This window comes from Eriocheir sinensis, chromosome 41 (assembly GCF_024679095.1).
Source record: "Eriocheir sinensis breed Jianghai 21 chromosome 41, ASM2467909v1, whole genome shotgun sequence".
In the NCBI taxonomy this organism is placed as follows: Eukaryota; Metazoa; Arthropoda; class Malacostraca; order Decapoda; family Varunidae; genus Eriocheir; species Eriocheir sinensis.
Window position 1 is genome coordinate 13,401,561 of NC_066549.1, and position 25,187 is coordinate 13,426,747.

The following is a 25,187-nucleotide window of genomic DNA, read 5'->3' on the forward strand; positions in this document are numbered from 1 at the left end:
CTGGTGGGTCACGGGAGGGAGGTGTTAGACAGTCTCAAGAATTTGAGGTCGTTTTTGCTCACCAGATGATACCTTTAGTGACCAAATGATAAAGAATAGGTTGGTATGTGCACTCAAAAGACCTGCACTGGATAAAAGGTACTTTTCCATCATAAAAGCACCTTCAAATGTGTAGGATAACTAGGATCACAGCCAGGAAAGATTCAGTGTCCACGGAACTAAGACCACTAAACACCCAGGAGACGAAAAAGACAGTAAAACATTCAGACAGTGCCATAGTGAATATGGGAGCAATTATAGTCTATCGATTTTAACTTGAGCCCTTGGGCGTGACTCACACAGTGGGCAACTCAAGTAGATCTCACTCTTGCGCCCTGCACAGCCATGCAAAAGAGAGAGAGAGGTAGCAACCCTCTCTGAGAAGAGTAATGGAGTGATGTGGCACCAGCGTGGTCTCGTGGGGAATCCCTGAGTCGCACCAAGGGCTCAAGTTAAAATCGATAGACTATAGTGACTTGTGAGGGCACTGTGTAGGGAGATGTATTTCCCTCTCCAAAAAGAAACCATGAAGGAAAACAAGTGTAGTAAAGTGATGGAGGAACATACAAACGGCCCACCTTATTTGTGGGTTTGTCATCCACAGCTTTGACCAACTGTGATTAAAAATAAACAAATAATATTAAAAAGAATTAACACTTGAAATTCCAGTGCACTGCACTGCCCTTTATATACACATAAGAAACGGTATGCTCAGGTTGATGCTGCAGTCATGGCATACCTAACTAAGCTCAGCCATCCAACAGGACTTGTTCATGTCCTGTAAGTTGACTGGGCTTGTTTATGTACAAAGTGACTCTCCAGCATTAGGTAAAGCTGGGGTATATGCTGTAGTTACGCCTGGCCTCAGTGCTCATCTCTGTCGCATTGGCCCTTGAGCCTATGGGGGATGAGAACCCATAACCCCAGGACAGAGGGCCAGTGTGACATCTGGGTTACCACAGTTTACTTTTCCCAAGTTTCTCCAGGCACCCATTTATCAACTAGCATGGAAGGGAGGATAAACAGCTCGGTAAGCTGCATAACGACACCCCAGCCCAGGATTCGAACCCAGGCCTGCAGATTTGTAGCTAGGCATGCTAACCACTGCACCACGAAACCACATAAGCCTGCACATATAGTTTATTATGCACATAAGTAATATGCCAGACACTCAGCAACAAATTGGCTGCAGTCGCTTCTTCTACTTCACTCGGTTTGTTGACAACCAGCCCTGAAAGACTGCTTTTTCCCACATACTACAATGGAGATACCTCGCACCCTTGTTTAAGGCCAGTGATAGAAAAGGCACATGATCCTTCCATAGAGGGGCAAAATATTAGAGAAAAGTAGAACCCAAAGTCCAATTGTATCAATATCACTAGCTTAACCTTTTCATGGACCATCACCATTCTCCATGCAAAGGATAGGGTCCTGGAGGTTCAACATTCTCAACGCTGACAGTATGCTAGAATATTGAAGTTCATATGGTTTACGTGGGTTTTAGAGGTGGAATTTCAAGTTATGAACACATATAGGATACAAGTGCACAACTTTCTATGAGTTCTAAACATCTGAGGTTTCTGTGTATCCACAGGGGTCCTGGAACCTGCTGATAGGGTGGGTCAAGTGTATGCTGTCTTTTTCCAGATTCACTTACAATTATGATACATTCATGTGCAAAAGTGCATTTCGCCATCATTCAAAAGAAATTAACAATTAACTTCATGGATGTGTCAAGTTGCTAGGCAACTATTTAGTTATAAATCCAAATGAAAATTGAAAAGACTATGAAAAATTGCCCAAATGACAGTAACATAATATTGGTCCTGAAAAAAAAAAGCCAGAATGCAGTGCACACAGATGTGACAAGTGCATTTCCAAAAATGTCCACATGCCAAAAGATGGTCATAAAATATAAAATGGAATATGACCAGCTATTAAATGTAGAGAGTTTCATCTTTTTATTCTATTACTGAATCCAAACTGTGAAACTTTGACGAGAGAGAGAGAGAGAGAGAGAGAGAGAGAGAGAGAGAGAGAGAATCTCAACATATAGATGCAGAGTAGGGCAAATATATATTTTGACAATTTTGGAGACAGATGCAGGAAGCAATGGAGAAGGTGTTAAATTATCCCAATCAATAGTTCATTTTTTCCAAACAGGATAATTTATATGCTATTAATTATAAATATATCATTACAAATGTTGATTTAAATTTTAATGCTTCCCCTCTATCAAACAAAAACTTGTCCAAATGGCATTGCACAAAATGAAAATTATTAAATATAAAAAAGGAAGGCATATAAGATGAGGGATATCAAAGACGAACATATTAGTAGCCTTCTAGGAACTAGAACAAAATCAAATTACAGACATTTAAACAATCAGCCTTTTACTAATGTGAGTCTACTACATGACAACTATAATCAGCTTTTGGATTTTTCCAAACTCACTTTGTCACTCATGATGTCATCAAAGTCAACAGGAGACTGCAAAATCCATTCCTTCAAAGAGAGGAAATGAATGTTATAGCTACTGCTTCCTGAATATTGCATCATCTAAAGCTAATGTAACACTGCAATAAATATAGAGAATGAAGAAGAGAAATAATGAAAAAATCACATCAAGCAAATAAATTTATAAAAGAGATCTATTTCTATTTTTCTAATGTAGAAAATCCTCTCCACAATGTAATGCAAGTTAATCAAAATGTTACTTAAAATCTTATTGCTACTCCATTTCTATTATTCTAAATACAAATGAAAAAAGCAGGCAGAGCCTTCATCCTCCGCTATGATTAGATAGGACACAGGATCTACAAGCTTAACAAACATATTTCTGTGCACTTATATATATATGTATGTATGCATGTATACAGCAGACTTTTTTTCTGTATCTTTTATGCCTTTGAGTTATCTCCTTTGTTGTAATATATACAGTATACCCTCGATATAACAGACTAATTGGGGGAAGTTTGTCCATTAGTGCCCAAAGTCCATTATAAGCGACAGAAGTTTTAAAATATAATAACACTGATGAACCTAATAAATGTGGGTATATATAGTTTTTTTTATTGTGTATGTTGTTTGCACATTGTCTGTATAGCCACACAGCACACTTGGCGACAGACTGTGAGGCACTGAGGCTGCCAAGTTGGCAGTGGGTCCCTGCGGGGGGGCTGTATTGTTACGGGTATGGGTAAAATTTTACAAGTGCACCAATCTCGCAGTGCAACATGAAACTGTTTTTTTTCTTTTTTTGTTAGTTTTCGGTGTTATGAAATAATCTGCAAACTGATTCTGTCACAAATCATTCAGTGATTGACTTTTCAATGCCTGCTGTATACCCGCCGCTACCTGCTGCCGCAGCCGCAAAATAGCTCACAGAGAGAGGTTCATTGTTTCCATATTTCACTCACCACTCACAAAGATCAGATGTGGACAAACTAGAACAAAACCAGGCAGATTAATATTTTTTCTGCTGTGAATTTCCCCAGTCTGCATGCCTGGTGAACAGCAGAGTAAGTTATTTCTGCGACGAAGTATTTCTTGCAGCACCGGCCCGCGTAGTGGACCAACCCCGCCATCGCCCTGTCCCGTCTTGCGCTGTGTATTTCTGCCGCCTCACACCAAGTGCCGAATAAATTTAAACTAACCAAACCTAACAACGTAACCTAACGGGGGTGGGTGGGGGCCTTCGTCCCCCTTGACCTCCTTAAGCTGTGTCAGTACTGACACTCACAAACACATGGCTATTTTCCATTTCATTTATGTCCTGGATTGATGCATAAGACTTTCTTGTGGTGTAAATACGTTCTTCATTTGAGTGGGAACCACTACGAGGAAAATATTTCATCAGGTGGGCTGAAAAGGACTACAGTAACTGAAGGATGGGACAGCAGATAAAGGGAGGAGGGTGAGGTGGTTAGCAGACGCTGTTGTAGTTACTGGATGTGGTTGGCTCAAAAACTATTCTCGGTCAGTCCCTGTGGATTTCTGACCTTCTGACCTTGTCTGTTATATCTGAAATTCGTTATAAGCAGATCCATTGTAATGAGAGTTTACTGTATATATATACACACACACACATCCTCCACCATGCACCCAGAAGAGCTTTGGAGGTGGAGGTAGAAGGGAGAAGATCAATGGGAAGAACAAAGAAAACCTGGAGACGGTGTGTGTAGTAAGACATGAAGGATGAACATCAGGGAGGAGAGTCTGCAATCAAGAGTGGGAGACTCAAAGGTCTTTGTACCCCATAAGGGAAAATAAGGACTTTAAATGCAGAAAAAAAAGGATATATACACTCCGCCTTTGATTTTCCGGAATAACAGGGGGGAGCACCTGTCTGGTTAGTGGAAATCTAGTTTTGATAAAATATAGTAGTAAAAAGAATTATGTTTAAAGAAAATGAGTTCATACAAAAAAATATATATCTTTTTTTGACTCATGCTGCCCCCCGGAACTCATTCTTGATTCACTTGGACAGTTTCCTCTAGTGGCCGGGTCTTCAGGACAGTATGTGGGTAGTCTTAAGCCACTTGGCGGCGACTGAAAAACCCCAGGTGGTAGCAGCGCCGATTCGAACCCGCGTCATCCATCACGCGGTGAATGCGGGGCCCACACGCTAACCACTCAGCCACCGCCTACCATATGAAACTACAGTTGTAAAAGACAAGAAGCCAGTGGTCACAAGATAGTGAGCATGACATATTTACCTAGTTGTTGTATACAGGGCCTGAGCTACCCTTGTATCCAGGTTATCTATAACTGTCCAATTTTCACTCTCCTTCCCTCCACCATCTTTTCTTCTAAGTCATTCTAAGTATATATTTTTATATGGGGAAAACGGTATTTTTTGTGTCATTAAAACATGTCCCCTTCCTCATTTTTTCTTGTGACCTCTTAACTCTCTGTCTTCACTTCCCTTTTTCAATAACAGGTCTTTATTATCTGATTCCTCTTGGTCATTCATAATTTTATATACCGTAATCAGGTCTCCTCTCTATTTTCTTTCTTCCAGTGTTGTCAGTTGCATTTCTTTTGATGGTGGTGGCAGTAGTTATATTAATATCTTCTTCATTTATAGTCCATTTTCTCCCATTCTTGGGGTCAGACTTGGATGATCCTCCTCCATTTTGCTTGGTCCAGTGCTAATCCTTCCTCTATTTCTAACACTTCCCAGTCTTTTTGCATTGTTCCTCTCCATATTTTCCTTGATCTTCCAACTGGTCTCCTTCCAGGCACCTCTATGTCCTCCACCATCCTCACAACTTCAACCTCTATCTCTCTCCTTACGTGTCTGAACCATTGTAACCTTCTCTGTTTCACAGTCTCCTGTATCTCTTTCAAACCACAGCTCTTACCCATTTCCTCACTGGACACCTTGTCCTGTCACCTAGCTCCAGTCACATACCTCAGCATCCTTCAATCACATATTCTTAGGATAGTCTTTACTCTTCCAGTCATTGCCATATTTCAGCACCGCTCAACATAACTGATCTAATATGGGTTTCATGCACTCCACCTCTACTCTTCGGTGGGATACTTTTGTTCACTAACAAACTTGCCACCTCCCTCCCTCTTTTCCATGCCACTGCCACTCCTGCTCTCACTGCTCTCCCCACTTCAGACTCAAGCCTCACACTCCAACACATTTCCAAGGTAACAAAATTCACGTACTTCCTCTATTCTTCCTCCCAGTCATAAATCTTCTTTCCCTTTCTTCTCTATTATTTTCTTCCCTTCAGCAAGTTGGTCATTGAAAATTCTGTACCCCATTCACACTTCTTAGTCCTAAACAACTCAGGTGACATCATTTGTTGCACTCCACACATAAAATTGAATTTACTCCCACTCCTCTCTCACAACATCAACAAGGTTGCCTTCCTGACTATATTGTGATCAGTGCCCTTTCCAGTTACCATTACTTTTGTATTCTCCAAGTTCACTTTCAATCCTCGTTTCCATTTCTCTACATCTCTCACATGCTTCCATTACTTTCTGCTCTGATTTTGCAGTCAATACTAGATTATCTGCATTTACCAACTCCCATGGAACTCCCTTTCTGGCCTCTCTAATTGCCTCAACCATTATTATGATGAATAGTAGCAGGTTTAATACAGAGCCTTGATGTACACCCACTCCAGTACCAAATTCTTCAGATGTTCCTGCTGCTGTCATTTTGGGTGACCTTGTTCCCACATACAGAGCAGCATCTGCTGCCACCATTCTTTCTGGCACACTGTCTCCTTAAAAACCTTTCAGTACGGTGACGCCGACGTCGGTGTCACCGTATGGAAAGGGTTAATCCTCTTCTAAACCTCTTAATCCTCTTCCATTTCCTCTTAATCATCTTCTAAACCTCTTATGAGGAAATGAAAGGATTAAGAGGTTTAGAGAGGATTAAGATGTTTAGAAGAGGATTAATCCTCTTCCAATTCCTCTTAACCCTTTCCATACTGTGACGCCGACGTCTGCGTCACCGTATTGAAAGGGTTAAGGCCCACTCTATTACCCCCCTTAGTAATTGGTCAAAAGCCTTCTCTAGATCTACAAAAATGTGGTAGAGCTTCTTTTTCTTCTGGTTGTATTTTTTCTGTAGTTGCCTCATACTATATATTTCCCCTGCTGCTTGCCTCGGTATAACCCAAACTGACAGTCCCCTATATCAATCAACTTTGTGTCTTCTCCATTACACTTTTGTATACTTTCATTCTATGTTCTAATAGCCTCATTCCTCTGTACTTGCTGCATTCCATAAAATATCCCTTGCCCTTATAGATTGGTATGGTAGTACTATATATCCAATTTTCTGGTACACCCTCTCCATCTAGCTTTTTATTCATGATGTAAGTCAGCTCTCTCATGCCTTCCTTTCCTGCTGCCTTGGTTAGTAGTAATTATATTTATACATAAATAAAAATTAGTTACTTAAAGCAAGTGAAACAGAGAGAAAAAAGTAAACTTTTGAAAGGTTTGTCTGTTTTTTCACTACATGGAGTTTGCCCCAAACTAGCAGTTCAGAACAGCGCCATTTTTTCAGTCTCTTAATAACGCTAGACACGAGGCCCCACTGTATGCAATTCCTTCAAGCTCAACGATCCACTTTCATAGACATTTCATATTCCTGGACTGTCAATGCTCCTGTGAGGAAATGCATGCATATTTTGTCAATATCTTTTCTTTCCTTGCTTGTCTACTACCTCCACAGCTATTCTTTCCATTTAACATTTCCAGTTTCTATTAATTTTGCCATAAGTCATGTGAGAGTCAAAATCATGACAACTCCTATATATGAAAAAGTCACTTTATCTATTGATTTGTTTTTACTTAACACTGAGAATTTTAGGCTGAAGCTGGTTTTCCTGACAACTACCTGTATTATGAATTTTGAGCTGCTCATACTGGCTGTTCAGGATAGGGGCCTCTCTGAAAGCATGTGACTGACAAGGAACAATCGGTCCCACGTACAGTGTGCCAGTAACTCCATTAATGAAACATTACAACTTACACATGTTATTGAGAGGATATAGTGGACCGTCCAGATATTTATATGCCACCAAACTTGTCTTACTCCATTCCAGAATGTTGCAAAACAAAAAGAAGTTAACACCATTACTTACAGCATCAGACAGCTCTTTTCCAGAGTCTGATCGAGTACGAACCATCAAATTGAGCTGTTTCATTGGACCATCACTACAAGAGGCAGGACTGGCTGCAACATCTGTCAAATAGAAATATAAAAAGAAGTAGTAAAAGGCATCTTTGTGAGCTAATGCTGAAGTTTTAAGATACAATATAGCAGGGCAGGGCCACCCAACATTGACCTTTATGCCTACACTAGTCACTTGTGCTCTCCCTCCCACACTCACTATCATTACAGTTTGAGTGCTGCTTCCATACCTCCCTTATCTCCTCATTCCCTCTCACAAGCACCTCATCTCTCCTCTCCATGCTACAAATGTCACTCTTTCTGTCCCCCACTTTTCTTTTAACTTCTTTCCAGCAAAATTTTTTGTTCTCCTGGAATTTTGCTGATATTTTCCTACTAAAATCTTCATCCACTCTCTCTTTACATTCCCTAACCAGCCTCTTTACCAACATCTTGCTCTCCGTGTACTTTCTCTCCCATCTCTCTCACCACCTCCGTCATATTTCTCTATAACAAATCAGTGTTTAAGTATGTTGAACTTGATACTGATTTGAAAGTCAGCTTTGTTGTGTTATTTTACAAATATGCACTGGAACATTATTTCAACATATGTAACTTTTAAAAATAAGAAAGGAAGAACTCATTCAGTGTTAACCCGTCTGCTTCAGCTAACTTAAAGTTATGAATGGCTGAGAAATGGCTAAATATGGAATAAGTACAAGGGTAGCAAAACAGCATAGGGTGTGCATTAGCATGTTCCTCTCATACTCATGCATCTGCTGGTATTTATTTTCTTTCATTAAAAACGTCCTATGTAAACAGTTTGTTATACTGGATGGAATTCCCATAAAATTGAAAAAACATAGAATGGTGCAGAAAAAATGTTCTGGAAGGTAAGTAAAGTTTGATATACAAAAGTTTTAAATTCAGAAACTTATCAGAAGCTTTTACATGAATGATGTTATGAATGGGCTTTCAATAAAGTTGTGAGAATGCAAAATGATGTGTGAGTTTGTGGGTGAAGTAGATATTGGCACCTCTCAAAAATATTTCTTACTGTCTTTAATTATGATTTATATATTATTTACTTTGAAAATCTTCATTATAAAGTACTTGAAAAAGAATATAAAAAACAACCTTTTTCTCTACGTGTGCATTTATACATGATTTTTTAGTGATCACATTTTCCACTTTTGTAAGCCAAAACTAAAGTTTGAGAGATGGAAGGTTGAATTATTCAACATGGCAATAATTATTTTTTCATCTAAAATATATGAAATGATAAGAGGGGAGTTAAATGGGAAAAATGGATGAATGTCCTGAGGTGGAGGCACCAATAATCCCTTTATAAACATATCCTTGCCCACAACCAAAGTGTAAGTCTGACAAATACATCATCAAGATGGTAGCGAATAAACGCCATTTATAATACAACCAAACGCTTCCCTTCAGCAGAATATCTGTTAATGTAAAGACTTGGTATCTATTCTAACTTACTGCTGTTGAAACTTTTTTTGGAAACTATTACTGATAAGATACAACAGTATTCTGCTTCTTGCATATGTGAGATATTGGGAGTGAATAGCAATGATGATGACAAGTAATAAAGCATAACTCACCTGATGATGCTGTGTCTGAGGGGATGGAGCCTGGGGTGCCGGGTGTACTGGGGGTCTCACTAGTGGAGGCTGCCTGTTGAATGGAATCAGCAAGGCGGCTTGGAGCTCTAGAAACTTCTGGTGTTGACGCCTGGCTGGTAGTGTCTTCAGCTTCTAGTCTAGCTATTTCCTCAGCAGTTGGACCCACAGCTTTTGCATTCTCAGAGTCCTTTGATATTGATAGAAAATTAACACAGAAATTAGATACATACATACATATATATAAAAGTGCATCTTATACAAAGGTGTATACCAAAAAATACAGCACATTGCAGGCTTATAACATTGTACAGGCATTGTGAATTCTAGCCCAGGACATGAGTCTGATGATCACATCATCAAGATGACTGTACATTTTCCTTGGTGTAAGAGGGCACAATAAACTATAAACTATTAAACCAGCACAGGAGGAGTGATTGAAAATTATACCAATTACTATGCATTTTCTCCTACAGCTCAATTCCAGCAATTCAATATAATCTAATAAGTAAAATATTACAACTGATCCCTATCTTAGTTATTTATTTACCTTACACCTCTATACATGGTAAAACTTTAGTGGAGGTTATCATAAACCCCAAGCAGCTTCACAGTTCAACCTACCTGGGGCTTAACAAGGTATTCTCCACGGACGGCTTGACGTAAATCTAGTGAATGACCAATACTGATGGTGTCCACTGACGAGAGGGTAAGTGAGGGGGAGGGGAGTGATGACACACTTGCAGTATCCTATAGAAACAAAAGAAAAGAATTTTACTTTAGATTAACTGCTCATTAATTATTGTACAAATATATTCAGTATATTAGAATTAGTAGTACCCTACTTCTCCCTGCATTGACTAACATTCATCTGCATTGACACACTTACATAAATCAACTGACAAGTCTAAGTACAGACTCTGCAGATTCAACCAAGAAGAATGAATGCATTATCTGCACATAAGAAATATAAAATGTTATTTTCTTTTTTACTTCTCTCCCATTACCACATTCCACTCCATCATTCCCTCATCATCTCCTTTGCTATTGTTTAAGTACATCTCCCTTTAACAATCTGGCTGTCACATGCATTATCCCCTCCATGTAAATGATACTGAAATACAATGACCTTACATATTCCAAATCCAATCTGTTACTGAAACCAATCACACAGACATCTGCTGGCTTACATAAGCCCCATTGCCACCTTTGAAACTTTCCATACTTTTATATTAGCTTCCATTGTTTATGAGATGGTGTACTGTTAAGTTCCTCAGGTCACTGGAATTTGTTAAGTTTCTGTGTAACATGTGTAATTAATACTTCCAGAATTGCTAAAATTCATACTGGAGTTGGTAGGATGTGTACTGTCACCTTGGCTGTTTAATATTTATATACACAAAATTATGAGAAAGGTGAGAAGCACAATGTTAGGGAAGGAGAGTAAAAACATGTAGCACACATATTGTATGAGAAGACTGGAAGGCATGTTGAGATTGTATGAGTATAAATGAGATTATAGGAATTATAGGACATTATAGGAAAAAAGATTCCTACTTCAGTGATGTATATTGGGGAGGTCTATAAGATGGCATAAAAAGAAAAACAGAATAAGAGGATGGCATTGGAAACGGTGGATTCATAAATATTTACAAATTGAGGTTTAGAAGTTGAGATGTTTAATGTATAAACAAAGTTGCACCTTATGAACTTGATTTCAGAACTTTCCTCCTATCATTGTATCTGCAATCTTACTTCTAAAGTTCAGATGCCTCACCATAAGTAATGATGATGATGATACTAAGTGAGACTTACATCAGTGTTGTGTCTATTTCTTCGCTTTTTTCTTGGTGGAGCCACAGGGACGCTTGAGACTTGACTCACTGGGTACTGGTGGGGGATCTGAACCAATTGAGACGGACCATAAACCTTGAAGGATGCTGCTCTCACACTGGTGCCTTCTGTATCACAGCTGCTGCTATATCCAATACCAATACCAGGCTGACCTGTAATATCACCCAAGACAGAGGGAGCAGGTGCAGTGGTAGACACCTCAGGCAAGGACTCAAGGGCACCATCTTTCCTGGAAGGTTCTGAGTGGGGTAGATGCTGTACATGGAAGGCATCAGACACTGATATTTGTGGCTGAGAAGAAATATCTATTGTTGGTAGGTCTTGGGGGAGGGGTTCCTGTCCAGTACGAGGGAGGCTGTTGGATTTGTCACTGCTTGAGCTACTTTTTGTGCTGGCCACAAGATCAGGTTCAGGAGACATAGTTATTCCTGCTATTTCACCTGTTAAGGGAAGATATGGGAATTACATTTCATGGTAAGATACAAAGACAAGACAGTAACCACACTCTTCAAAAATAATTTCATTTTGTTTTGTCAAATACAGTCCAATGTTTCAGGAAATCAGCATAATGCACTTACTAGCTAATATCACATTCCCAGATGGTCTAATATCTTTGGAGGGATCAGAATGAGAGGATTCCACAGACTTTGTTTCAGACTGAAGTTCAGGATTCTGCTGACATTCTTGTATGATATGGCCTTCAAGTCCACTCAGTATCTTACCAACCTAAAAAGAAATACACGTCAGTATGGGACATCATCAAGGGATAGCACTTTTACTAGAGGATGCATCGGCACAATAACTTGCAGCATACTGCTGCAGCTTCTGTTTACTCTTAAGAATATCGGAAAATGTTTGTTTCTTAACACCATACGTACTCATCACACACGCTTGCTACACTCAACCCACGTTTTAGTTTCTTTATCAAATCAAGTTTCTGCATCACTGTTAGATTCACACATTTAAGTTTTTTCTTGTTTGGGAGGCAACAGAATAACATAAACAATATCTGGAAAGAGAGGGAAAGAATGCGCTAAATTTAGAACGCCCAATATTTACAACCTTACCTTGTCAACTCCTATGCACCCCATTTTCCTTCCCGACTTCATGCCGGCATCATGGCACGCCGCAAAAGGAAACTAACACAAAACGAGATTGAAGAGTTGTGGAAGAGAAGTGCATATAAAGAATATGAAATATTGAAGATAATGTATTACATAACCAATATTACCTTGAAAAAAGTGTCGGAAATCAAACTAATGTACATAAAGGTGTATTGCACTTGGAAATTATAAAATAAAGTGAACACTAGGCTCAGACAGCAGTACATTGCCAAATAATATCCCCACCTGAAAATTTTCAAGTGAAAAAACTCTACGGACCCACTCCACCAAACACTGACGAGTGGTCACGGACTCAGATATACATATCATAATCAATTGTGAGTACTACATTCATTTTATGTTACATTAGGGCAATTTCTGCAACAAACAGGAAATTGAAAATTGGCCCGACGCTAGCATGTATCTGAGCTATACATTTGACTGACGCTGTACGGGTTAAAGAACTTGTCCTTACTCTGTCGGTCTTTCCACAAATAATGGGTAACTGCAGTAGACTAAATGAAATTCGCTGTCTACTTACATCAATGTTGTATTTCCTGTAGCACTCAGATAAACAATTCAGTGATCAAACACTAACCTTTCCAAGTGATATAGAACTCTGAACACTGGCAGCATCATGCTCAACCACTCTGAAGGGATGGGAGGTTCTTCCTGCAGGATATATTCCATCAGCTGAGGATGACTGGCTACCGAGTGGTGAAGGGAGGTTGGCGTGATCATCATCTTCAGTCTGGATTTGCCTACGAACTTCTGGGTGCCTGATGCGACGTCTTCCTCCTGCCCATACTCTAGGAGCAGCTTCATCATCATCATCATCATCACCCTTCAAAATTACCAAACCAATTAGTGATTCTCCAATTATGTTTCAATGAAAGTAATGTTAAAGGGCATGATGTTTTTACCTAAACTTTATACAGCACTCGATATAATGGCTCAAACAAGCGATGAAAGAGTTTATATTGAGATATGCATCAATCACTTTAAAATACAAAAGTCTATGACTTCAGAAACTTGTTTGGCTGTAAGATCATGTGGTACCTGTGATATGATTACACACCCAATGTCAGGTTCTGTGTAATGAATATCTAAATGGTGTGCAGAGTGAGGGATACATAAAGAAAACACAGAAATAACAGTCAAGGGGAAGAAAGAAATAGGCCACAATAACATTCAGACATCATAAATAAGCATCTACCTTTAATCAGTTTTTGCATTTTCCTATCTATTATTCTTTTCCTACTTATAGAAAGTCTAGAAACCACACCAATAGACACTGTATTTTTTCAGCATTTTGTAGAGAATTGATATATAGATATTTTCATCACACTATTATGTACTACATATGTACTTTTTTTTATATTTTCTCAAGTGAAAGATAAAATCTGAATAATGAGGTTAAAAAAATTATAAATATTTTCTTCTGTTGTCTTAAGTTACTTTAAACAAGAGGAAATGAAAAATGAAAGAAAATTAAAGTTTTACTCACATGAAGTTAGGTAAACTGTTTTCGAGGAAACCAGCCTGTGCCAAATCATAAGAGAATCTAAAATATTAGGTTAGGTGCTACATGTATTTTTGGGGGACATATGTTGCCCCTCTGCCTTTCAAGTACTGTGCTGTGTTGTGAGTTCCACAGCAGGCTGGATGCCTCCTTATTGCTGTCAAACCTTCATGTCAATGAATCTGTGAGATAATGAAAGTAAGGGAGATGTAATGTAATGTTATTCCATGAGCTGATGAGCAGATATCAGCTGAGGTTGCTCCCAGCCCTCGTGTAAATTAATTTTGGTGATAAACAATGAAATGAAAATTAAATGAAATTGGAAAGAAACTGAGGATGTGGTGTACAAACTACAGCTGGCAATACACTTGTACAGGCCATCCAGACTTGCCTGTGATGAGCAATGTCATGATTTAATTATTCAGGGAGTGGCCTGTGGAAAATTACCGTGGGAGTCCCCGCCATTTTGATTGAGAAAGCGGGAAGTAGTCACAGATCACGCGGGAAAACTAGAAGGCGGGAAGCAGCGATCTTTTCAAATCATATTCGTTATTACTGCCAACGCTGAGCTATGTGTGGGATGCATGACCCACTATGACCAATTGCATGTGTTAGGTTATTAATAAATAATAATTCCATAGCTGTAAGGGCGTTTTAGCGTAAGAGTTGCACAGAAAACGAGATGTCAGTATGGCGAGAGCTGGCATCTTGACCGCAGAGCCCAGCCTGAGCATTGTGGGACCGCCGCCATCTTCCTCCGAGACTCCAACGCGAGCACACGTCCCTCTCCAGAAACCGGGTCTTTTCAGCCTTGTAGTATCCGCAAGTCCAGAGTTACTGTGTACTCAGGTCAGGGAAGACCGTGGGAGGAGTGAGGACACGGCGCGTTGCAGTGAGGAACGAGAGAGGATTGAAGAAGGACTCCAAGGCTCCAGACACGAGGCAGATCAGGGTGTGGCTTCCCTCTTCTCCACCTACAGCTAAGTAACCATTTGCTAGGATGTTTTAGGATAGCTACTAGGTTGCTGTGTGCTTGGTGTTAATTAATTATTCTTAATTTCCAGCGAGTTTCTTTGTTGTTTTCAATAAACTTAGAGCAGGTTTATCTGGCTTTTGCTTACCCTATGAGAGATGTGACTGGTCAGATATTTAAATAATAATAAGGACTAGAGGGGCTGTGAGTCTGATAACTCAGTTTCAGTTATTTTATTTTATATTTTTTTATTGCTGAGAATTTACAGGATTTTCGGAAGTCCAGACCTTTCAAGAACCCCACAAGCACCCCATCACTTTTCATGCAGGGTGTAATATGAACTGTGTTTCATAATGTCACGGTTAGCATGTCTCTTTTAGCTGAATGTGAGGTAGATGGACATGGAGAGAGGATGGGAAGGGAGAAGGGGGGGAGGGACGTTGATTCTGGCAAGAAAGGAACAGGGATGATAGTACAGCAACAATGTTGCTCCACAATAGCAGAAAGCATTAGCCATATGTCCTGTTGAGTCGTGGGAGGTTGTGCAGTGTTTGTAAACAAAGGAGCTGTCAAAGTTATATGAGTGAAGTCAGTGTCACCTCTGCTGCATCTTACCTTCTGTAAATATTACATTCAACTATGCTGTTTCCAGTAAAGCGTCATTTGTAAGAGCTGTTGAGGGAATAATGTGAGGGAGCTGTTGCTGTGGGACACTAATTTTGTAGCGCTCAGCTGATCCACTATCCAGTTTGGCTCACCCTCCCCCCAGCAGGGGTCTGTGGGGCTAAAAAGTCAACTAAATGCAGTGCAGCCCTCTCTTCAATTGACTCATTGGGTGCCCCACTCCCCACAGGTGGAGGGTGAGCCAAATTGGATGGTGAATCAGCTGAATACTACAAAATTGGTGTCCCACAACAGCTCCCTCATAATATTCTCTCAGCAGCTCTTACAGGTGATCCTTTACTGGAAAGGGCAATCATAGTTGTATGAAACGTTTGTGGAAGGTAAAGAGATGCGGCAGAGGTGACATTGACTTCACTCATATAACCACAATATCTCCTTTGTTTACAAACACTGCCTCCCCTGCCTACACAATGACACAGCGTGGCATTTGGTTAACACCGCCATCTTGGCAAAACTTGTTTCATAATCTTTTATAGATTTTATTTTTTTCTTTCTTTTGTTTTGGGGGGTCTGGCTAGATTTTTGACAGATACTAAGGTTTCCTGATACCCGGGGGCTGTATAGTCGGGGTGTTACTGTATTCTTCGACTTGAAAGACATAACTCGTCTTAGAAATATCCTTTAAATGACACTCGTTTCTTATCACTCAGATCCATCAAAACAGAAAGGGAGGGAACAGTCTCAGCTGATATCTACTCTCCAACTCCTTGAAAAACTTAACATTCCTCCCCCCCTGCCTTCCCTGTCAAACAGATCCATTAACACAAGGGGTGGGAGGAATAGGGAGGCCTCCAGGCTAGGAACTCTTAACATAGTACAGTACTTCATTAACAGACAAGGAGCAAATGAAGAAAAAGCAGCACTACCCAGTTGTCTGACAATTCTTATAATCTGGCCCAAGGCTGGTTACCTGCAGTCTTTATCAGCAGAATTTTACTGGACTAAGAATCCTGTTTCTTTACTAAATTTACAGCATATGTTTCAGATGCAAGTAAATCTTTACAGTAACAGAAAGTCTGTGATATAAATTATATTAGTATATTATAAATAAATTGTACAAACTCTACAACTTGGCAACTTTGCAATGTTGACTTACCAAGTTTCCTAACAATGAGCCACTACATGCACTGCTGGACTCTTCCACATCACGCTTCCCTCCACCTGTGCTCCCTAAGCTGAGGCTTTCTTCCTTCTCCACACCAGCAGGCAGGACTTCACTCTTGGCCTGGTCAGAGCACACCAAGTCTTTTGAAGGCTGCAAAGTTTTACACATTCACAACTGATCAAAAGCACTAAACAATACAATGTTACGAGAACAATGACACAAAACAGTCAGATCAATAAGTTACTTTACAGTGGTAGCTTAAACTAACATTAAATACTTTGAGAGGATGGAGAAAGGGCTGGGCAGGTGGCTGCATCAAGGTCGATGCCGGAATCTGCTGAGGAATGGTCTTGTCTGCATTCTGAAGAAAATTTTGACTCTGTAAAAAATATTTTTTGATAGAAAGATTTATGAGGAAGAATTTATTTGTCCTAAAGAAAATCTCCCATTAAAGGAATGGTAAATCACTATCACCTATCTCACAAGAGTTTTCAAAGTGATTGTTTTAATTACATTACATTCATGCCTTATGTTTTCTTTGAAGTTTTGTTTATACCCTTAATATATACTTTTTATCATCTCTCATTACCAATAATAACTGAAAAAATTGCCCTAAAATTGTTGCAAACTTAGATGCCTTTTTGAAGAAGATACAGTGTGGACTGGAGTGTTGATTCTTTGATTACTGTGAACTCCACTTTTATCTATTACAGGTTGAGAATCCTTTACCCGAAATTCCAAAATCCAAAAACCTCCACAATCCAAAAGTTGTTTAATATTGACATGAGGCGTCACAAATGGAAAATTCCACAAAGTGATGGGAAGGTTCCACCATGTACAGCTGTTGTGTGCTGGTCAGGGTTGCCAGGTCTGCGGTTTACCCGCCCAATTGTGCGGGTAAACCTACTGCTGCATCGACACCTTTGGAGTAAAAACATCTGACCACCACCACCGCGGGTTTTGGGCGACTTTTGGGATGGGATTGGGCGGGAACACAGTCCATGACCTGGCAACTCTGAATGTCAAGGTTCCAGAGTTGGGTGCTGTAATCGGAAGGTATAACACAAACAAGATAAATGGTCAGACACCAATTTACTTTAAAGAAAGTAAACAACCCCAAACAGCCTCACATATTTTTTATTGCAGGCGATAGAGCAACCATTTGTGGTGAGGACTGAACGTCTCCAAACACAACTCTGACAGTGCTTGACACAACATATGATTAATGAAAGCACTACTATGTGTCCACAACTGCCCTGCTTTCAATAAACCAATCAGCATTACGTGGCCGTCAGGCTCCAGGTGGCTCCTCTTAAAACGGGGGGGGACTCTCGCCACCTAAGGTCGGGATGAGTATAGTCACGCTAACCACTGGACTACGGACTGGCTCCAAAAGTTTGTTCATGATGAAATTTGTTATATTGAGCTTAAAAAAAGGGAAGGTTTACTTTATTTTTGAAAATGGACAACATACTTTTATTTTTTCTATTTTTCAAGGTTTTCCCAACTGCATGCTACTTACTACAATCAGACATTCATAAAAATGAACACTTACTATAGCTAGGTTTGCTAAAGCTGTAGTTTGTTCTTGCGTTGTTTGTTGGCTGTTTAAGTTAAGTAGTTCTGCAGCCACTCCCTCCTCCAATCTGGGAAAAAAATCATAAAACACTTAAATTTCAGTGTGATCTAATTAAAAAAGGCATGAATTTTCTACCAAGTTCATAAATACATATAATATATATACAGTAAACCCCTGGTTTTATGGAATAATTGGGGGGAACTTAGTTTGTTGATGCCGAAAGTTCGTTAGAAAAGGCGGAAATCTAAAAATATGTATAACAATAACGACGAACCTAATAAATGTATATATAGTTTTTATTGTGTTGTCTGCACGTTGTCTGTATAGCTGAGCAGCACACTTAGTGATGGACTGTGAGGCACTGAGTCGGCCAGGTTGGCAGTGAGGCCCTGCGAGGGCCCCGTATTGTTACGGGAATGGGCAAAATTTTCCAAGTGCACCAATCTCATACTGGCAGACAAAAAATTTTTTTTGTAATTTTTGGTGTGTTATGAAATAATCCGATAACGGTTTCTGTCAAAAAACATTAAATGATTGACTTTTCAATGCCTGTTGTAAACACAGTTATATAACTGTATATAACTCTGTGGTTGTAAACCTGCTGCAGCCCGCAGCTGCAGCCGTAAAATAACTCGCAGCGAAAGATGTTCAACTTGCTTACTGATCCTTTGTTTCACTCGCCATTCACAAAGACCACAAGTGGACAAACTAAAACAAAACAAGACAAATTAATGTTTTCCTTGCCATGTATTTCCCCAGTGCGCACGCGTGGTGGACAACAGGGTGACTCATTTCTGCGAGGAGAGATTTCTCACGACACCGGCCAGCCGCCGCAAATGTTCCGTCAGGGGTCAACCAAGTCTCAGTCCCTACTATTATGTCGGGGTTATGTGTGGTGATTAGATGGTGTAGGGCTATTTTGTTTTTAATACTACGGAAATTTATTGTTAATAGTCGGAGCGAAGTATGGCTATGACGTGGTGGATGTGGAAGTAAAGGGTTAGGTGAAGATGGTGATGATGAAGAAGAAATGGGAGAGTGAAGATGTAGAGGAGGGAGGTGAAACAGGAGGCGATGAGCAAAGGGAGGAAAAGGAAATAGGGACTGGGGAAAGTGGAAGGGTAGGATTTTTTTTTTTTTGGGGGGGGTGATAGGGCAGGCCCAGGGTTGTTAGTAAAAGAAGTGAGAGGTGAGTGATGAGTCGAGTCTGGCTTACGAAGGGAACGCACCGGTCTGTGTGGGTTGATAGGACTGGATGTGAAGGATGGAGCCGGGTTATGAGAGGTGTTGAGTGTCTGAGGTTCAGGAGGGGAGGGGGTTGTGTGCCAGAGTTGTATGTGTTATGTGTATGTGGGACGGATAGTATTGGTTAATATTGGTGGTTGTTTTGATCGAATGGTGGTGGAGGTAGGGAGAGATAGTATTGGTTGATAATGGTGGTTGTTTTGATTGTATGGTGGAGGAGGTAGGGACAGATAGTATTGGTTAATAAGGCAAAACTTAAGAATAACCACTCCAAACCAATATTCGTAGTAATTTAGCACGTGAAAGAATTATTATTATAATGCATTTTCGTATACGTTTTACCTTGGGGAGGGGCCAGGGGGGCAAGCCTCTTTAATTATAGAGTTAGGTGGCTTGGATTTTCTAAGTCCATTGTTATTGTTTCACAACCGCCTCTATACACAGACTGAGCCTCATACCTGCCTTGCAGTGCACCCTACAAACTAGTTCCTAAGTCAGTAATATCCAAAATGCCCATGGATTATAACGATTTCGGACAAAAAAACGGTCTTTTAAGAGTTTTAAATTATTTTTTTCTCTATATTAAAGCAACTAATGCCGCAGCTATTTGTATTTTCTAATGCATTCGTAAAATGTTACTACGCGAGGGTATCAGCGGCGGCACCTAACGGTGGGTTCCTGAAGTCAGTTGTTTTCAAGCCGCCATAATGGATGGAAGCCCCGACACTCACTCCCTCAAAATATCCGTCTACTTTACCTTTCGGTAAGTGTTAATTGAGTATTTAACCTCTTTATTGGTGTGCATGTAGGTTGACAAAAGGACCGATTACTATCCCAGTACCGGGTACAACAAAGACACGGGCGTGTCAAGTGTAACATATGGTGTGACAAGCACGTGTCAGAAAACAAACGGATATTGTTCAATGCGCGATACTTATAGTGGAGTTTGAGTAAAATGGAGGCCAGGGTCATACATAGCAGTCGGTAGGTCACTCCCGCGTCAGTTAACAGCAGGAGCGTCAGTTCGATCTGGATGACAGCTGTCACAAATCTGTTTTATTTTGTACCTTAAACTACTCGGTAAAAATTATCTAGCATCAACATACAAGAAGTGGACGGGTTAACCGTCACTATTGTACCATATGTAATTATGAAACATGACATTTCCCAAGAGTTGCTCGACTACGATTGGGGTGGTGGGGTGGGGGTTCAACTACGCTGACCATCCAATTACACGCCTTACACTCGTCAACAGACCCGCTGCAGCGGCTACTACGTTATATAGGAATAGATTACAAGAGTATACGTTAGGGAATTTCCTTTCTTTAGAGACTAGGGATTTTTCCCGATTTTGGGGATTTTTGTAGGGACATTTTGAAAGCCCATTTTTCATTGATTTGGCCGTCCACCACCAAAACCACTGTTCCCTACAGGGATTAATCGAGCTAACGACCACCAAAACCACAGCTCCCTAAAGGGATTAATCGAGCTAACGCCGCCACCGCAAAATAGCTCGCATTCATTACCTACCGTATGAAGCATCACTAGGTCTTCATATATTTTTTTTCTACAAACGTTTGGTTAGCGACGGTACGCTTGGTTAGCAACGGTACGCTTGGTTAGCGTTGGTACGCTTGGTTAGCAATGGTACGCTTGGTTAGTGATGGTACGCTTGGTTAGCGATGGTACGCTTGGTTAGCGATGGTACGCTTGGTTAGCGACTAGCCCACGCATGTAAGACCAGGTCCACCACGCGTGGTTATTTTTTTTTTAGAACATGTAGCCCAACGCTGCCGTGCTGAGGGCCGGGTATAGCCCGGGCCTGTTCAGCCCGAGTCCCGGATGACCTTGAGTCATGGCTCAGGGCTGTTTTGGGGTGGTTAGCCATGGTATGCTTGGTTAGCGATTAGCCCACGCATGTGAGTATACGGTAGGGATTTCCCTACTTTCGAGACTAGGGAATTTTTCCTGATTTAGGGATTTTTCTAGGGAAATTTTGGAAGGCCATTTTTCAGTGATATGGGCTCCCCCCCCCCCAATACCCCGGTTCCCCACAGTTCCCCAGGCTTGTCTTGGGGGGATTGGGGGGGCTGGGGTGGTGGAGGGGGTGGAGTGGTGATTCTTAAGATTTACCGTTAATAATGGTGGTTGTTTTGATCGTATGTTGGTGGTGGTAGGGATGGATAGTATTGGTTAATAATGGTGGTTGTTTTGATCGTATGGTGGTGGAGGTAGGGACGGATAGTATTGGTTAATAATGGTGGTTGTTTTGATCGTATGTTGGTGGTGGTAGGGACGGATACTATTGGTTAATAATGGTGGTTGTTTTGATCGTATGTTGGTGGTGGTAGGGACGGATAGTATTGGTTAATAATGGTGGTTGTTTTGATCGTATGGAGGTGGAGGTAGGGATGGATAGTATTGGTTGATAATGGTGGTTGTTTTGATCGTATATTGGTGGTGGTAGGTACAGATAGTATTGGTTAATAATGGTGGTTGTTTTGATCGTATGGTAGTGAAGGTAGGGACGGATAGTATTGGTTAATAATGGTGGTTGTTTTGATTGTATGGTGGAGGAGGTAGGGATGGATAGTATTGGTTGATAATGGTGGTTGTTTTGATCGTATGATGGAGGAGGTAGGGACGGATAGTATTGGTTGGTAATGGTGGTTGTTTTGATCGTATGGTGGTGGTGGTAGGGACGAATAGTATTGGTTGATAATGGTGGTTGTTTTGATCGAATGGTGGAGGAGGTAGGGACAGATAGTATTGGTTGATAATGGTAGTTGGGTTAATCTTAAGAAGCACCACTCCAACCCAATATTCGTATTAATTTAGCCCTTTGTGTTGCGTCCTGGGGTCAGCCGAGGCAGTGCGGGGCGCGGCGGGGCTGGGGCGGTGGCAGGGCGGGGGAGGGGCGTTTCACCACTCACCTGACGGACTGCCGCTGCGGGGTGACGTCAGACGCATCGTAAAACTCCTCTGGGTCACTCTCAGACGACATAATTAGTCATGGGAGGTAAGGTGCTTCTGTAATTTTCCATTTAAGCTTTTTTATGTCAGAGCGGCCACCCGTGCTCCCGTTGGTCAGCTGACGGCCGCCATCAGTGTTTACATGCGGCAGGATTGGTGGGCCGCCTCGTGACGTCACCGCCCATCCCTGAGCCGCGATTGGCTGGGGATTCATGACGACACAAAACAACTTGAGCCGTGATTGGACGACGAGGGATGGTGGTATTCGTCCTTCATGAGTGGTTGACCATTAATTATTTATATGAGTCAACTTTGAAAAGGATGAATAGGATGGCCAGCCGTCCGGCGGGATGGTTCTCCAACTTTCCCACCCCTTTCCCACCTTCACGAATTGTATGCCGATGCGCTACGAACTTGACTTCGTAGCACTAGTGACTGCATGACAGCCAACACATTGCAAACCTCTTAAATAATTACTTTTCCTCGGTGTTTAATACTAACAGTCTTCCTCCCGCTACCACCAACACCAGTACTAATGTAAATCTCGAGCATGCATTGCCTAATTTTGAAATAACAACCGATGATCCTTAAAGCTCTCCATTCACTTAAAACAAATAAAAGTCCCGGACCCGATAAAGTTTATCCAATACTGCTTAAAGAAACAAAGAGCGAAATACTCTCCTCCCTCGCAACCGTATTCAATATGTCCTTGCGACAAGGTATCGTCCCTTCGGACTGAAAAAAAGACTAACGTGACACCGATTTTTAAGAGAGGAGACAAAAAAATACCAGGTAACTACCGACCCATTAGTCTAACTTCAATTGTAGGAAAGCTACTTGAGAGCATAATTAGAGACAAAATACCATAAATTACTTTATAAATTAAAGCAACTAGGTATTGACGATAAAGTACACCAATGGATTGCGAATTGGTTGAGCAACAGGCAACAAAGAGTGGTGATCGACGGATTTAACTCAGAGTGGGCGCCGGTCACTAGTGGCGTCCAGAGTGACAGTGTACTCAGGTCAGGGAAGCCCGTGGGAGGTAAGGGGGGCACGGGGGTTGCAGAGGAACGAGAGAGGATTGAGGGACTCCAGGCCGAACGGACCCGATGAAGACCAAGTGTGGCTCCCTCTTCACCTACCTACAGCTAAGTACATATTTTACATAGGATGTTTAAGGATAGCTAGCTAGGTTGCTGTGTGCTTGGTATTAATTAATTATTCTTAATTTCCAGCGAGTTTTTGTTGCTTTCAATAAACTTAAGAGCAGGTTTTATCTAGCTTTTGCTTACCCTATGAGAGATGTGACTGGTCAGATATTTAAATAATAATAAGGACTAGAGGGGCTGTGAGTCTGATAACTCAATTTTCAGATATTTTATTTTACATATTTTTATTGCTGAGAATTTACGGGATTTTCGGAAGTCCAGATCTTTCAAGAACCCCACAAATAGTGCCAAAGAGAATTATAACAAAGATGAAGAATAAGATAGCAGAAGATCAATAGGACTTTATAGAAGGAAAAGGAACAAGAAATGCTGTATTTATACTAAGGATGTTAAATGAGGAGTATAGAGAAGCAGAGAGATATGTATTTATTTTGAGAAAGCATTTGACCGAGTCAAACATGAAAATGTAATCGACACATTGAAGAGGATTGGAGTAGATGGATAGGACTTCAGAATTATATACAAGCTATGTTGGAATCAGAAAGCGGCAGTAAAGGAGTGGGAGCAGATCACAGTGACAGGATGGATATAAGAAGAGGAGCAAGACAAGGGTGCGTTTTGTCTCCAGATCTGTTCTCCCTGTACAGCGAGATGATGAGATCAGTTGAGGGACGGGAAGGATTTGATATTGGTGCAAGAAACATAAACAATTAAGGTGTGCAGACGATACGGTGCTGATTGCGGACACCTAGGAGAAACTTCAAGATATTTTGACAGTGGTAAAGGAAGAGTGAAGAAAAAGGTTTGGCAATTAATGTGAATAAAACGGAAGTGATGGTTGTAGGTAAGAAGTCACAAGCCCCAAGGTGCAGTGTGAGAGTGAACAAGATGATTAGGCATGTAAGAAAATTTTGCTACATATAGGGAGCTACATTACGGAAGATGGTAGATGTAACGAAGAAATTAAAAGAAGAATATGTGAAGCAAAGAAGACATTTCAGAAAATGAGGAATATACTAACAGACATCTATCAATACCAACATGGAGAAGAGCAGTCTAGACGTGTGGTCTGTATTGTTATATGGATCAGAAGCTTGGACTTTTAGTAAACAGGCGGAGAAAAAGTTGGAAGCTTTTAAAATGTTGTGGTGGCGAAGGCTTATGAAAATTTCTTGGTCAGAGGAAATATCAAATGAAGAAGTGCTAAAGAGAATGGACATCGGAAGAGAATAACCGATAAATGTGAGAGGAAAACAGATGAGATTTTTAGGACACGTTATGAGAAGAGGAAGATAGAAAACTTGAATTTAACGGGAAGAGTCCAGGGTAAAAGAGCAAGAGGCAGGCAAAGGGAGAACTATATGGATGGAACAGTAAGAACAGCGGGAGGTGGATACACGGCAGGACGTCTGCAGCAAATGACAGAAGATAGAGAGGCGTGACATTCCTTGGTTGCTAACGTCTGCAGGGGCACGGCACTTCGGTCGGTCGGTCGGGTTGTTACTCACTATTTGCTGGACTTCAGGAAAATATTCTCCCACAATCATCGATCTATGAGGGGATGTAGTTCATGAAGCCACTGCAGGATTTACAGCCCTATTACACTCGGCGCAAACTTAAGACAACCTTTAACCTGGTAGCTGCACG

The 25,187-nt window shown here is 40.8% G+C and overlaps 1 protein-coding gene across 12 annotated transcripts in view; it reads right to left on the minus strand.

Moving 5' to 3' along the window:
* LOC127009675 (WD repeat-containing protein 44-like) overlaps positions 1 to 22,521 on the minus strand; it is a 58,340-nt gene extending 35,819 nt beyond the window's left edge. For 2 of the 12 annotated variants that reach the window (XM_050882980.1, XM_050882976.1), the window contains exons 1-12: positions 22,329 to 22,520; positions 18,127 to 18,217; positions 16,840 to 16,950; positions 16,563 to 16,721; positions 12,886 to 13,131; positions 12,252 to 12,323; positions 11,763 to 11,910; positions 11,146 to 11,624; positions 9,955 to 10,080; positions 9,313 to 9,520; positions 7,665 to 7,765; positions 2,494 to 2,544 (exon numbers count right to left, since the gene is read on the minus strand). In XM_050882980.1, coding sequence (XP_050738937.1) covers positions 2,494 to 2,544; positions 7,665 to 7,765; positions 9,313 to 9,520; positions 9,955 to 10,080; positions 11,146 to 11,624; positions 11,763 to 11,910; positions 12,252 to 12,323; positions 12,886 to 13,131; positions 16,563 to 16,721; positions 16,840 to 16,950; positions 18,127 to 18,217; positions 22,329 to 22,399 — 1,863 coding nt within the window. In that variant the 5' untranslated portion in view covers positions 22,400 to 22,520. Of the gene's footprint in view, positions 1 to 2,493; positions 2,545 to 7,664; positions 7,766 to 9,312; positions 9,521 to 9,954; positions 10,081 to 11,145; positions 11,625 to 11,762; positions 11,911 to 12,251; positions 12,324 to 12,885; positions 13,132 to 16,562; positions 16,722 to 16,839; positions 16,951 to 18,126; positions 18,218 to 22,328 lie in introns of all 12 variants that reach the window. The other 10 variants (XM_050882983.1, XM_050882978.1, XM_050882982.1 and 7 more) reach the window with 8 other exon arrangements.
* Between the last annotated feature and the right edge of the window lie 2,666 nt (positions 22,522 to 25,187).